Here is a 14,772-nt window from a genome sequence, read left to right on the forward strand (position 1 = left end):
ATCAAGTAAATCGCATCAATATTTTCGACATATTTGCCCATCTGGTAATCAAGCATTTTCCATCCATTTAGGTCCAGGGAAGTCTACAAAGTAGAAATCAAAGGACATTAAAGTGATAATGGCAAGTCAGAGACTCAAAAATAAGAAGAACTGTGACGTCTGGTGGTCTGTGTGAGGGCTAGTTCATCACTGCAAAACCATTTGAAATTGCATCTCTCAACCTAATTTTAAAGCAGTTTTATTTTTATGTTGACTATGAAGAAGGTTAAAAAAAAGCCATAATTGTTTTTCCACCTGCAATAAAATAACCCCCCTTCTACATTTAAACTGTGTTACTACGATGGCAACGGGAGGAATGCACCTTTCTGTTCATCTGCTGCGCGAGAATAGGAACTGTCTGGGTGATGGCCATTATGGATCCAACTAGTGCCTGGGCATTCGCTCCGCCGGGATCACTGAAGTGTTGGAACTAACAAGCTCGGGATGCAGGCGGTGGTTGCAAAATGGGATTTTTGTCCTGAAAGCGTCTGGGTTTGCTCCCCTGTCTTCAGCGAGGCGGGACAGACTGAGGAGAGGCAGTTTGGATGAGACTGCATGAATTGTCTACTCTAAATTATGGGCTGGCAGAATTGAGACTATTAGATCTGATAATCTGGCTAATGATCTATCTATCTATACTCTGGGGGTATAGAATTGAATGAGCGCTCCATGTGTGCGGGACCTCCATTTTCATACTCTCTTTCACAAGCGTAGCTAAGTAGCTAACGTGAAGACTGTAACTAATGTGCCAGAAGACATGCAATCGTTTAGGATTAGGCACAATCATGGATGCGCACACATACTGTATGGAAGCACACAGACACATGATGCCACAGCCACTTCTCTGTTCAAACTTTAATATAATTTATACATGAAAGGGAAATGCATTCAAACATGACACAACATGCACACGCGCATGCGCGCACGCACACACACACACACACACACACACACACACACACACACACACACACACATTGCTCCTACGGCCTCAGGGTCGGAACTCTGCACAGATTAAAAGAAGTGTCATTGACGGACGAGGCCCCTAGCTCCTCCCTCTCAGGGATGTCATGGTGGGCTTGGGAGCAACCCACTTCATTTCACTAGCATAATGGGTAAACACAGTGTGATCAGTCCAATTACCCTCTCGTCGCAGAGGCGTTCTGGCGGGATTGGCCCGCGGAGATGGATAGAGAGAGCTGTCGATGTGGGAGAGAGTCACACAACAGTAGCTATAGCACCTGCTGCCTGGAGCCTTCACTTGTATGAATCTCAATTTGTTTGTACAGCCGTGCACAAGACAGTAGCCAAGCAGTGCGCCCTCTGAGGGTGGGAGCCACCGGCTGCCCCCCCACCTCGCTCTGACTGCAGGCTCTGTGCTGTCTGATTGTGGATGTATTGGTGTGTTTCTCATCAAAGAAACCATCCAAAGCTGGGTCCTAGGCTAGCCCTAATGTTATCCACCCACTGTATTGTTTTCCGCTTGGTTCGTAGCCTGCTTGACTTTCAAGGACTTTGAAAGTTTTGACAGCTAAGTAATATTTCACACTTCACTGTTGCAAGGTTTTTTTCCCCTTCCCCCTCATAAATAACTAACGGCAAGGCTTGCTTCACATGTTCTTCTTGCAAGTTCTTTGTGGTTACCTCTGAAAGACTCACAGTTCCTGAATAGATGTGCGTAACCTTCACAGAATTAAGTTATTGCTACCACTTAATCTACCTCACATCTGCCCTCACATTAAATGGACGTAATTGGATAGGCTCTTTGTCCTGTCCTGTGATCCAAAGACATGCTAATCAGCCGTAAAGAAAATCGAAGTCTCCCTTCCTCAGTGTCCTCCTGGAATGTGGCTATAGCTGATGGAAATATAGCATTTGAAAGATTGAGATAAATTCACAGTGAGAAATAACAGAGAAAGTAAAAATGACTCAGTGGAGTCAGATAATTGAACGTAATACCTTTCAAATAGCATATTGATTGAAAAAACATGGAAAGGAATGATAAAATCTCTTTGTTGTTTAAAAACCCTGGCATGCATGGTTGCATGCAGTGCAAATGAATGAAAGATGTTGTAGTCTACACAGTATGATGCACATTGTAATGAGATGAAAACACGTTTGACAGAGGACATTTTTGCCGTGGGTGCATAAGGCATCAGGTAGATGACAGGGAACATGACTTCAAAGAATTCTTTCTTATCTTGGGTCTTTTTAGATTGAGATGGTGCTATGGTGCTTCATGTCTTGCTTTTAGTTGCCTAATTCATCCACCAACGATAATGGTGAATGGTGAATATTAACACTTGTTACATTTCATTTGACAGAGAGAGAGAGAGAGAGAGAGAGAGAGAGAGAGAGAGAGAGAGAGAGAGAGAGAGAGAGAGAGAGAGAGAGAGAGAGAGAGATGTTATCAAGATCATGTCATGATTTATTATCTGGCAGTTCTGGGGTGAATTCATTGAAATATACTGCATCTTGTTTTACCTCTAATATATCTCAGTTGTCCCCACCTCTCCAACAAAACACACATGGCTAGTATAGTATAGGCTACAGTAAAGAGGAATCTGGACCAGAATGCTGAAGGACAATACATTTTTTTTTTTTTTAGATATTTTTTTTGCGGCTTACGCCTTTTATTGATTTTTTAAGGGACAGACAGTAGGCTGACAGGAAACGGGAGAGAGATGGGGGGATGACATGCAGTAAAGGCCGTGTCGGGTCCGGGAGTCGAACCCGCGGCACACTGCGACTGGATTACCAGTCCGGTGCCCAGACCGTTACGCTACGGCCTGGGCCTGAAGGACAATACATTGACCATGGATGTAAAGTGCTGTTTTTCTCTCTATATCCATCTGTCTGTCTGCCTGTCATTCTCTCCCCCACCCCTACCTCACTCTCTCTCTAACACGCGCACACACACACACACACACACACACACACACACACACACACACAGGAACTCCCCTCATATGTACACTAGGAATCTGGGGCTGCTGTAAGAAGTGCTGAAGGATAGCACCTGGAAGTCCTTTATCCTCCCTCCTCTGTCTGAGTAATTTCTTTCTCTCTCTCTAAAATGCATAAAATACGTGACAAGTAGGCTACAGAACAGACATAATACATTCATCTACTTTAGTGATTCATCATCATCTGATTGGATGCAGGATCCTACATGTATCCCAGTAGGGCAGGCTACTTAAGTTATTGTCTTAATATATTGGTTGCAAAATCTTGCTCAGCCAAAAATAATTGTTCAACAGCTCCGAATTGAATAGTACTTTTGGGGCAATAGTCTATCTCCACAGGAAGGAATCAACCACCTCCTGGAAGGGTCTATCCGATTCCTTGGGCTAACATTATCTGGAATAAAGTTTTACATTAATAGTTAATTGAGAGAGGGGGGGGGGGGGGGGGGACAGCACTGGGACACTGGGTCTGTTCAACCTTGAGAATAGAAAAATCATGCGTTTGAGTGTAACAGCGCTTGGAAATCCCTGCTTGTCCTCCACGACGCCGGGCTCTGACAATTCCTGCAGTCAGATTTGCGTTTGCATGATGCGCAGCGCCTCCCCAACTAGTCCCCTCACTTTGACAAAGTCCTGGACGAGAGCGGGTCTGCTGAAGTGTTTCTTCTTGGTCCTAATGGAAAAATCTATCTCAGCTGTTGAATGTCCCCGCGTAGTTGAATTGGTTTATATACAGGTTATCTAATTGTGTTTATTTATTTATTTTATTTTTTTGTTGTCTAATTTATAGCTATACCGAGATCAGTTTGGGTGAAAACAATGTTCGGCTTGTGGTCACTGTGTTATCTGTCGCTTTTGGCTGTCGCGTTTGACCCTTTTCGTCCCAAGTTAGAGGCACACGCGGAAATAAGTTCTCCTAAAACGATCAACAGACTTCACCGCTTGGAGATAATGCCTTTGGCGAGACGCGCAATCCGACAACCGACGGGGGTCAAAGTGGCAACAAAACCCTACAATAAAACAACTCTTACCAATGGTTATGATGAGATGGAACCGGTCATCTCCGGACTTGTGGAGGGAAACTATGCTAGAGAAAGGAGACTTGGGACGGAGGAGCACAATGGGATACACACGAGCGCCAAAAAGGTACCAAACAGTCCCAATCGTTTATCATCATCCCGTAAAAAGTATGACACATTGTTCGAGGACAGCCATACAGTGTTGTTAGGGGACACGATTCGTGACAGAAGACGGAGAAAAACTCGGAGCGTGGCTACAACGGTCGCCGAGATTTTGGATAGGAGTACAGCTGTAGAAGCGCTGGCGAGAGAGAGGATTTTGGAGACAGCGCAGGGGGTTTACAACCCGAGAGCCGAATATCGACGCGTCGGAGAAGAGACCAGAGGGTCCAACAACAACAACCCGAAGCAGAACGAGGCGCATCTGGACACCTCCACTTTTGCGCTGTCCGGAGACTCTGCGCACAACCAGGCGATGGTGCATTGGTCTGGGCACAACAGCAGTGTGAGTTTCAGATGTACAAAACACACACACACACACACACACACACACACACACACACACACACACACACACACACACACAACCCCATGGCTGTCACTAAATGTGCGAGAATAATGCAGACTTTTTCGATCAGAGTGCAAACCAGGCAGCAAAACTGTTTCATAATACAACATATATCATTTGTCAAGTCCGTCTGGTCTGGGTGGCCATGCAGGGTGGGGTAGTTTATTGGCTTAATATACATCATTACGCACAGCTGTCGCCCATAATTGAACGCCATTCCCGTTTTAGTCACTAATTCAAAACATTAAAAATTAAACAATATACACTAATCTATTCATGAATAAACCCATCATATAATGTTCCCAGTTGTTATATATTGTTACAGGTCACATATTGCGCGCCTTTTCGTGCCGACTTATTGTTTCACTGTGTGATATTGTCTCTGCCCAATAGTTTGCTTCAGCAATAATTACAATGAAGAACATAGCTGTCACAACCCACAACTTTTAATTGATCGTTAGCTTGCCACAGCAGGTCGATTCACTCGACACTGAGTTATGGAGAGGTGGAAGCATTTTGAACATACCATTAGGCCATAATCAAAACACATTAATTATTTATGAAATAATCAAGTTCTTGTATTCACAGGAAGGTGCAGCTGCCGCAATTAAATGGGATTGCACCCAAAGTGACACGATCTGACACTGATGAGACACACTGAGTGTGACCTTTTGGCAAATGAAGTATGACTTTGCCTTTGACATTTGGCTCACACACTTAGTGGGTTTAATTGCCCGGTTGCGTTATCTTTGTCGTCCATAAAGTATGCTACTTTTCACTAGTAAAAAGGGAATTCTTTGTAACAGTGGACTCCCACAGGGAGTAACCACTGAGTGTCCTGGGGTTATAAGTACATCTATACTATCTATTTATCTATCTATCTGCATCCATCCATCCATCCATCTGTTTACATGTGCTATATTGTCTGTATAGTTTTTATTGTATAGTTATTATAGTTTTATAGTTATTATTGTTTCTCAAAGTTTCCATTGAAATGCATCAAAGTTTCATCTATCATAATAAATTAACCTGCAAAGTATTTTCCACTATACATTTCACATCACATGTAATTTACATTTGACGTTTACTCTTTGCTTTCTAGATTTCTGGGAGCCAAAACAAAATTAAATAAGTGATTTGGAGGCCTGCCCTATAGTAGGCCTAGATGTAAAAATTAGAGCTGATACTAAATTATTGATGATGATTGTCACATCACTGACACAAAACCCATTGTAACATAATATGTAACACTGCTTGAAATTGAAAAATGATAAAATGGCTGCACATATACTGTATACAGTGCACCTCACTCCCAAAGGCAGAAAGCTTAAGAGGGAGACTTCACTGGTAATGACATCAACAAGTAAAACTGATAAAATGAACTAGAACTATTATTAGTAGTAGTATCATCATTATATCAGTAACAGTATTTAATACTAAAGGTTTGATTGAGCCTATACCGCTTCCGGTATGTGGTATCTCACATAGGGGATATTTGTTTATATTACAGACAATAGATGTACACTCTAAGTAAAATCTGTGTGTAGTTTATTTGTTCCAAATGTCCAATGATGGCAGGTGTCTTGACAATATATGATTGTAATACTGATTTTAACATGCATGTTTTTGGCCATTACATCCAAGTAGCTCATTAAATTGAGCCATCAAGCATGCGACAACAGCAGGACATGCATTTCGGCTAATAATTCACTGTCTGACAGATCAATATCTGTGTACAGTTTGTAACATGGTTGTTGAGCTGAGATGTGGCTGTGCAGATGATTGATATTTTCAAACTGCATCTATGGCCAACACAGACCCCCCTCCCCCAACGCACGCACGCACGCACGCACGCATGCACACACACACACACACCCACAGGACAAAAAAATGTGGCAGATGATTTGGTTTGGTGGCTCTTGCTTGGTGTGATGCATTTGTCAGCAGTCAGTGATGTTATAAGCTGGATGTGATGTACAACTTGCACAGACTTGGCTTTCCCTTCTCCGTGACGGACGACCGTTCTAGGATGTAAAATGTTAGGGCACTTAATAAGTGTCCCGATTGACGATAAACACCCTATAGCTCTTTAGCGGTATAGGAGCGGTCTGTTCGACTCTGTTGTGCCGTGCCTTGTCCATAATTATGCTGAGGTGATTCTCTGGTCAATCTCAGTTGTCTGGTATCTGAAATTGGACACTTGCTCCTGGTCATCTGAAGGGGGAGTGGGGTTGGAGGAGCACCAGATGAGGCCAGCTGCTCCTGTTTCCTTCGATATAAATCTCTTGGGTTTTTGACGTGTTTAAGTCGGAGGTGCTTTAGACTACAGCCCAGCCTGTCAGTTTGTCAGTTATCTGTTACGTTGCCTTGTTTGTTGCCAGAGATGAAGAATCAGACGAGCCACCTGGGTCATGTCATAGACGTACTTAATCAGAACGTGGCAGTTATTATGGAACATAATCTCCTCCGAATAAATAGAGAATATGCCAGCGGCGGCGGGGATGGCGCGGCCCTGGGGGATGCCTGCGTTCATAATCGCTTCATTACGCAGACAGCCATTCAGTTTCGCATGCCACGACCGTTTGCAGGGAAACTCCTTGAGCCATAAAATGAGAGTGGTGGGGTAGGCTGGCAATTCACAGAGGTGTTTGTGGGTGTTAAAAATGGATGACAGGAAGGAAGTTCAGAGTCCTGGAAAAGGCTCCGTCTGGTTTCATTGAGATGTTGAGGGTAAAAGTGACAATGCTTTTTATTTGGCTCATTTTCCTCATCACACCTAGCTCTGTTTAAAAAAAACACAGACCATTCTGAAGTAGTATTACTTTACTTCCCGGGAAAGATTCCTTAAAAGCCACTTGAAACATATAGTACTTCAATGTATGATGAATAGCTGATCTATAAGCTGATCTATAAGCTTGTACGATGTGTTGTGAACTTGTGAGCCTGTAGATCTGCTCATTTTGTGATTTAATAAAAGAAAGAGAAATGTTCCCAAAATAGGGATGCAATGTTTAATATTAACTCATGTGATGGTCAGTACGTACTGTATATACACAGTAAAGTCCTCTGAGCATAATTGTATGCTTTCTGTCAACCTGAGTAGACATCATTGCCTCTGCCTGACAGTGTATTCAGTTCATAGTATAGTAGATTTATTTAAAGTCATGCTTTAGAAGTTCACAATTTCAATGCAAATGGCACACTGATCCAAATATTTCTTCCCAAAGAATGTACTGCCAGTCGGCTTAGCATTATTTCACAGCTTGTCCACGAATTCTCAATAAGCCTGCCCATGATGATTGGGCCGTTCATTCTGCCTGTAAATTGTAAATTGACGTGTGGGAGGCTGGGAGCTTCTACAGTAGCTAGACGGAGGGGCTTTTCTTCATTGATGTGTGTGTATGATTAGTGGCTGTCACAATGCTCCCACGATGTACACATATGTACAAGTCCATGTGGCACACTCAAATGCAAACTGTGGCTGTGCAGATGATTGATATTTTCAAACTGCATCTATGGCCATGTGGAACACAGACCCCCCTGCGCGCGCACGCGCGCACGCACGCACGCACGCACGCACGCACACACGCACACACACACACACACACACACACACACACACACACACACACACACACACACACACACACACACACACACACACACACACACACACACACACACACACACACACACACACACACACACACACACACACACACACACCGTACATTTCGGGTGGAAACCTGGAATTGTATATCCAAAACGATTTCTTGGGGGGGTCAAAGATAGCTAAGCTCAGAACTCTTTGCAATCTCATGTTTTTTTAAACTTGTAGATTGGCTACTTTTGCTCCTTTAATGTCACACTGTAGTATGAAGAAGTAGGGCATTCATTTACGAATAAACATAAAACTTTTAAATATTTGCCCGACAGCAAAGCTATATAGAGTATATACTGTAAAAGTGAAGGCCGACTCAACATGGGTTGGGTGTTAGCACTATAGTCATTGCAAATAATAAACATCTAGATCTTTTTTTATTTTATTATCTTGAGGCATTTGTGTCCCCTGCTGGCTGGAGGCCCCCACGGCACCAACCCCATAAGCCTGTTCATTAATCCGATGCAGCTCCAGCCTTTAGGGCTGATTCCAGGATGCTGATCGACACACTGCAGGATTCTACAAGAAGCCAAAGCCAGTTCCTGCAGATTGCACCCTGCGTATAAGCAATAATTCAGAGAAATTCCACTTCTTACTTCATGCCTATGTGCCATTTTTCATGAATCATTTGTGTTCAGGGACCATTTCCATCACATCACCAGGGGCTTTCGGCACTTCTTCAGCACTCTGCTGTAGTTTTGCCTCACAAAGTGCATTTTAAGTATGGAAAATGCCTCTCATTGGTCGGTTCAAGCACACTCATGTCCTTGATTTCTCATCTCCGTTACACACTACAGCACGCACACGGACGCGCACGCACACCCATGCCAGTATGCATGTGCATGCGCATACAAGTGATGCACATATTTAATAAGTGCTGCTTACATGTGAATACACATGCACGCACACTACATGTGCCCACACACACTTTTATGTTGTGGATTTAATCAAAGTGATGAAGCAGGCACAGAATAAAATTTGACAGGTTTGCATGTGATTAATTAGTTTAATAACTGTCACAGCATGGTAATGTGGACAGATACTATAGCTGGGTTTGGGTCATAAAGTGTATGCATTTTATTGCGGTAATCATCAAGTCACAATTAACATGTAAATGTGAAGATGGCCTCCCAGTGTCATGCTTTATGTGTCCTGCTGCCCCTTACAACTGCAGTCACATTGTTTTTGTAAAGAAGCCACTAAGTAATTACAGAAACAATGCCATCGAGTGCCAGATAATTTAAAGTCTTCAGTATTATCTGCCCCGCCCATCAGGATCGATATCTAAACAAATGAGTGCATTAAGCATCGGGGAGCATAGCAGAGGTGAGGCAGGCGACATTATGCTATGACACTCTCTGGGTGTTGAGAATTAAAGCACACTGCCTGGAGCGACACAGGGGCTTCAGGTACTATCATGTTTAAAGATAACCGTGGCTGCTCAGGTGGCAGTTGCTGTGTGTGTGTGTGTGTGTGTGTGTGTGTGTGTGTGTGTGTGTGTGTGTGTGTGTGGTTGTGCGGCTGTGCACGTGTGAGTGTGCGCGTGTGCATGCAGTGGTGGAGTAAGTATCCAGATGCTTTACTTAAAAGGGATATAGGTCACCCAAAAAGTTACTTATTTTTCATCAATTATTCGAGCCATGAAGCCTTGGATTCATGGAGAGTTTTGTTTTTGTCGCATTCCTAAGCCAATAATTTGCTGAGTGGCAGAGAGTCACTCAATGGAGACTCTTTGAGTCTCCTACCGTTTACTCTGCCAGTCATCAAATTATTGGCTCAGCGAAGAATGCGTCAAAAAGTAAAATGTGATTTCAACGCTTCATGGGGTGTGTCATTTTTTGGGGGGGAACTACTCTTATAAGTAAAAATAAAATTAAAAGGTCTACAAGACTAGGCCTACATTCAATTTACTTTAATAAAAGTACACAAGTATCGGCTTCAAAATGTACTTAAGTGCTAATTAAGCTAAGCCCTAGTTTAGTGCTGCATTAAGCTCACAAGTGAGCATGAAGTACAAAAGAGGTTATGAGTTAATGTATGTTTTGTAATTATGTAATAATAACATGCTATAAGTCTGTGTCAAATCCTATCTAAGCCAACAGAAATGCTATCTAAGGGGTTAGGGTAAGTGCTATGGGCCATGATGGAGTCTGAAAAGGTGGGTTTTCAGGCTACGGCGGAAGATTGGGAGTGATGCTAAACAGAAATAGGGATATAGGGAAGGGACACACAAAGCTACATGATGGAGACGGTGTTCCACCGCTCAAAAAGAAAAAAATAAGCAACGTACACCAACAAGTCTTTGTGAGGTGCAGACAATCAGGAGGAACAATAGCATATGGAAAACAGAGGAATACACTCAACTTTCAGATGCAATTCAAATGTGTATTGTATAAATATATTTTCATATTCTGGCTGTAGCCTTTGTGAGTGTCTCTGCAGGCAAGGACACACGTTTACTGTTCAAGGCGAGCCATATGCAATCATTTCACACCGTCATGATGACTATTACTAATAGACTGCATATCATTCAAAAGACCCAACTATAATCACCAACAATGTGTGATTATTGTTGTGTTACTGAGTACTGAACCCCAGTACTCGAGTCAAAGTATAGATAGTGACAGCTATCTATAATCAAATTAGTACTCGAGTTAAATTACTGGAGTACAATTGCTTTCTCTCTCTCTCTCTCTCTTAGCAGGCAACAGTGCAACACTATCTCTCTCTCTCTGTTTCTGGCACAACAGCGCCACTTTTGCCCCTACTGGTACTCTAAACATATTCACAGTCCCAGACATTGCTATTCCTTGGTGTGGTTGCACCACTCAAAAATACTGAATCAGTCAAAAGTATATGCTTAAAGAAAAACATTCTGTATTGAAATGTAGACATAAGACAAGTTGATTTTCCTGAACCTTAAAGTCTTGAGTGTACAGTGTTTGATGAGGTCAGCTCCATATATGGAGATCTAAGGGTGGCAGCGGGGGCAGTGTCTTGAGTGTACAGGGTTTGATGAGGGCCCAGGTAGTTTCGGGCCTGTTGAACTCTAGAACTCTAGTTTTCGCCGTCTATGGACAGGTATCAGTCAAAAGGGAGACATCGAAGAGGAAGGACAGGTGGGGTGGGATCAACATAATGGAATGTCAGAACAGGTCAGCTCCATACTGTATATGGAGATGGAGGCGTGAGGTTTTATGGACGACTGTAACATTGCATGGTCATCATACACTTACGTGTAGCGTTTACAGAGTTAGGCTATATCATAACCATTTATATGGATCGGTTGGTGACCATTGATTAAATTATTAGGTTATATTCATCGCTGCCAGCATGGGTTAACGAGATAGCTCAGTGCAACATAACGAAAACCTGACGCTTCAGCTATCGTGTGATAATCCGATTGATCTTATAAAACATTTAAGCATAGGCCTATGGCAAGTCAACTGGTTAGGTTAGAAGCTCATTTGGTGCGCACACCAGAGGCCAGCCAAGTCTCACAGCGTTCACTTCTCTCTGCTGTACTGCCTGCACGCAGTGCATGCTGCTGAAATGCCAGCGTGCTGCGCCCCCGCCTCCACTCATCCTCCTCCTGTCACAAGTGAATCGCCGAGCGCAGCCCTCTTCAAAATAAGTACATACATGTAGGCTTACATGTATTTTTATTATAATAAAATTCTTAACAAATCACGGAAAATCACTGAGCCCGAGGCTCGGCCCGGCCCGGCCCGACTAATTAGCATATTTATTGGGCCCGGCTCGACCCGAAAACGTCGGGTCGGTACCGGTTTGGCCAGGACGGGTTCGGGCAGAGTTTGAGAACTTTACACTGGGCTAATTTCCTTACTGGACTACAATTCCCATGATGCTTTGGTGCACTGCTCCTCCTTGTGGATGGAGGAGAGCTGTCTTAGACTGCATCCAGACAGTAGATTTACGAAGATGCCAAAAGCCTCGAGCTGTTTAAAAACCAGGAAGAGACGCCTGGCGCTCACGGCTTTTGGCATCTTCGTGAATCCACTGTCTGGATGCGCCCATACTGAGACAACATGTAGTCCAGGAAGGAAGTGGAACTTTTGGCTTGGCGCCACGTTGCCAACTTGTAGACCGGCTATCTTCACTACACTTCTCAATTTGTATTACATATATATATATATATATATATATACACACACACACACACACACACACACAAACAAACTTATACATTACTCGTTTACATTTTTTATTAATTTACATTTTTGTTTAATATATATATATATATACATACACACATACACACACACACACACACACACACACACATACACACACACACACACACACACACACACATACAAAATGTAGGAAAATAAAATTTGATTTTTACAGAGAAAAACCCAGGTTTTTCTTTTTTTACAGCAGCCAGTACTAATGACCTGTTGACGTATGTTGACTTGTACAAACTGCACTGGCCCCGTCTCTCAGGCACTGCAGTCACATTAAAAACACATTTAACAAGATGTGAAAAGGTTAGCAGCAGTATAATGAAGTAATATTACAACAGTGTTCAAATTATAAAAAAAAGAGAAAAGTGCACTCCTCTGATCTCTAGTTTGCCTAACCAGGGGCTGTCAGTTGCAGGTGGGGGGAGGGGGAATAGAGTACAGATCTGTAACGCTGATGGGGAGAAATGTAAGTGTTTTTGGAACTGTGCACTATAGAGGCCCGCAACATGCGAGTGCAGCGAGTCCAATGGGATGTTTGAACTTTATGCTGTTTTCAATCTCTCAGTGACCCATTCAGCAGGTTATACTGCCACAAACCCGCTTAAAAATAGTAATTAACTAGAACTTTACTCTGTCGAGTGCCTACTTGCTTGTTGCACACAAGTAGGCCATAAATGGCCTACTAGTGCGCAAGCAGAGCGCGCAAGTACTGTCGACCACTACACAAACTGTCAAATCTCAGCTTCTCTGTGAAAGAACGTTTGAAATATTGAATTATTAGGTTTAGCTATTTTCTACGTACCTAGTTTTTGGAGGTAAAAAAGTAGTATTGTGAAGTATGGTAAAAGCGACGGCTTTCGATGGTATATGTCGATCAGTGTCGGGTGGATTAAAGGAAATGCCTCTGTGTATATGTATATGTAATTTGTAAGTTCATTAGCGGTATACTGTGGTTACTTTGCGCCCCTTTTGATGCGTATGTATCGTCCCAGCATATGACGTCAGGGTATAACTGGTATAATTAGCTCTCAATGATGATGTAATAAAGATGTGGATTAAAGGACCCAATGCCAAAGTGTAATTGGTTTTCGATGGTGCCGTAATGACGATATGTTTTAGTGTCGGGAGGATTAAAGGTAATGCCCCTACTGTATGTATACATGTATGTAATCTGGCACAATCAGATGTGCGTATCAGGCACAAGTAGTCATTACGTCATATGCTGGGACGGCGCATACGCATCGAACATCGTCCTGGACGAAACTAGTACTTGCGCGCTCTGCTTGCACAAGTAACTAGAACTGCACTCTGGCGAGTGCCTATACTTGCTTGTTGCACACAAGTAGGTCATAAATGGCCTACTAGTGCGCAAGAAGAGCGCGCAAGTACTGGTGACGTATATGTCGATCAGTGTCGGGTGGATTAAAGGAAATGCCTCTATGTGTATATGTAATTTGTAAGTTGATTAGCGGTATACTGTGGTTACTTTGCGTATGCGTATATATCGTAGCAGCATATGACGTCAGGGTATAACTAGCTCTCAAGGATGACAATAAAGATGAGGATTAAATGGTGGTGACGTAATGACGATATGTTTTAGTGTCGGGAGGATTAAAGGTAAAGTAATTACACTCTGTGGGAGCTCTGCAAAAACACGTCTTACTCCAGGTACTCAAGCCTTTATGCTGTTTTTATGCTGCACAAACATGGAGTTTGCCCTCACCCTTTATCCCATCCTTACTATTAGGAGCACAGTGAGTGCCATTAATATATTGCCCAGGGTCGGGGAGCAGTAAGATATAAGTGTCTTCCTCAGGGAGTCAGGGGGTCAGCGATGGCCTCTCTACCCATTCTCTACAGTCGCCTATAATATATAACGGGAACATTGGGTAAACTTTGTCAGCAAATGTACTGCAAATAAGATATCCAATTAAACTGTAAATTATCAACATGTGTTTTGATTGTTTAAATGGTTAAACAGGAATGCCACTTAACACAAATAAAGGAAATCTAGACTTGCTTAAATTAAATTACATTTTTGCATAGGGCTGTCCTGGTGGAATATCAGCTCCTCGAGTCGTACCTGTTGTGTACTGGCATCAACACCTTGTTCACTTGAAACGTAATTTTAAGGGGCGCTAGACCCTTCTAGATTCAGCTATTAGTGTAGATCTTCGTCCTACACAAACATTAAATTCCCATTGGCAATGAACGGAGAATTTACGTCATATGTGGTCGAGAAAATCGGTATTTTTGTCCCACAAAGATTACATTCCCATTGGCAATGAATTGAGAATGTACAGTACGTCAT

The 14,772-nt window shown here is 42.8% G+C and overlaps 1 protein-coding gene across 1 annotated transcript in view; it reads left to right on the forward strand.

Annotated features, from left to right (window-relative positions):
* Positions 1-4,423: 4,423 nt before the first annotated feature.
* Positions 4,424-14,772, forward strand: part of LOC310865416 (VPS10 domain-containing receptor SorCS3-like) — a 61,227-nt gene continuing 50,878 nt past the window's right edge. Inside the window, exon 1 of the mRNA XM_083774521.1 lies at positions 4,424-4,529. Within this exon, the coding sequence (XP_083630647.1) occupies positions 4,500-4,529 (30 nt within the window). The 5' untranslated portion in view covers positions 4,424-4,499. The remainder of the gene's footprint in view (positions 4,530-14,772) is intronic.

This window comes from Protomyctophum parallelum (assembly GCF_964188405.1).
Source record: "Protomyctophum parallelum genome assembly, chromosome: 10".
NCBI classification, from domain to species: Eukaryota; Metazoa; Chordata; class Actinopteri; order Myctophiformes; family Myctophidae; genus Protomyctophum; species Protomyctophum parallelum.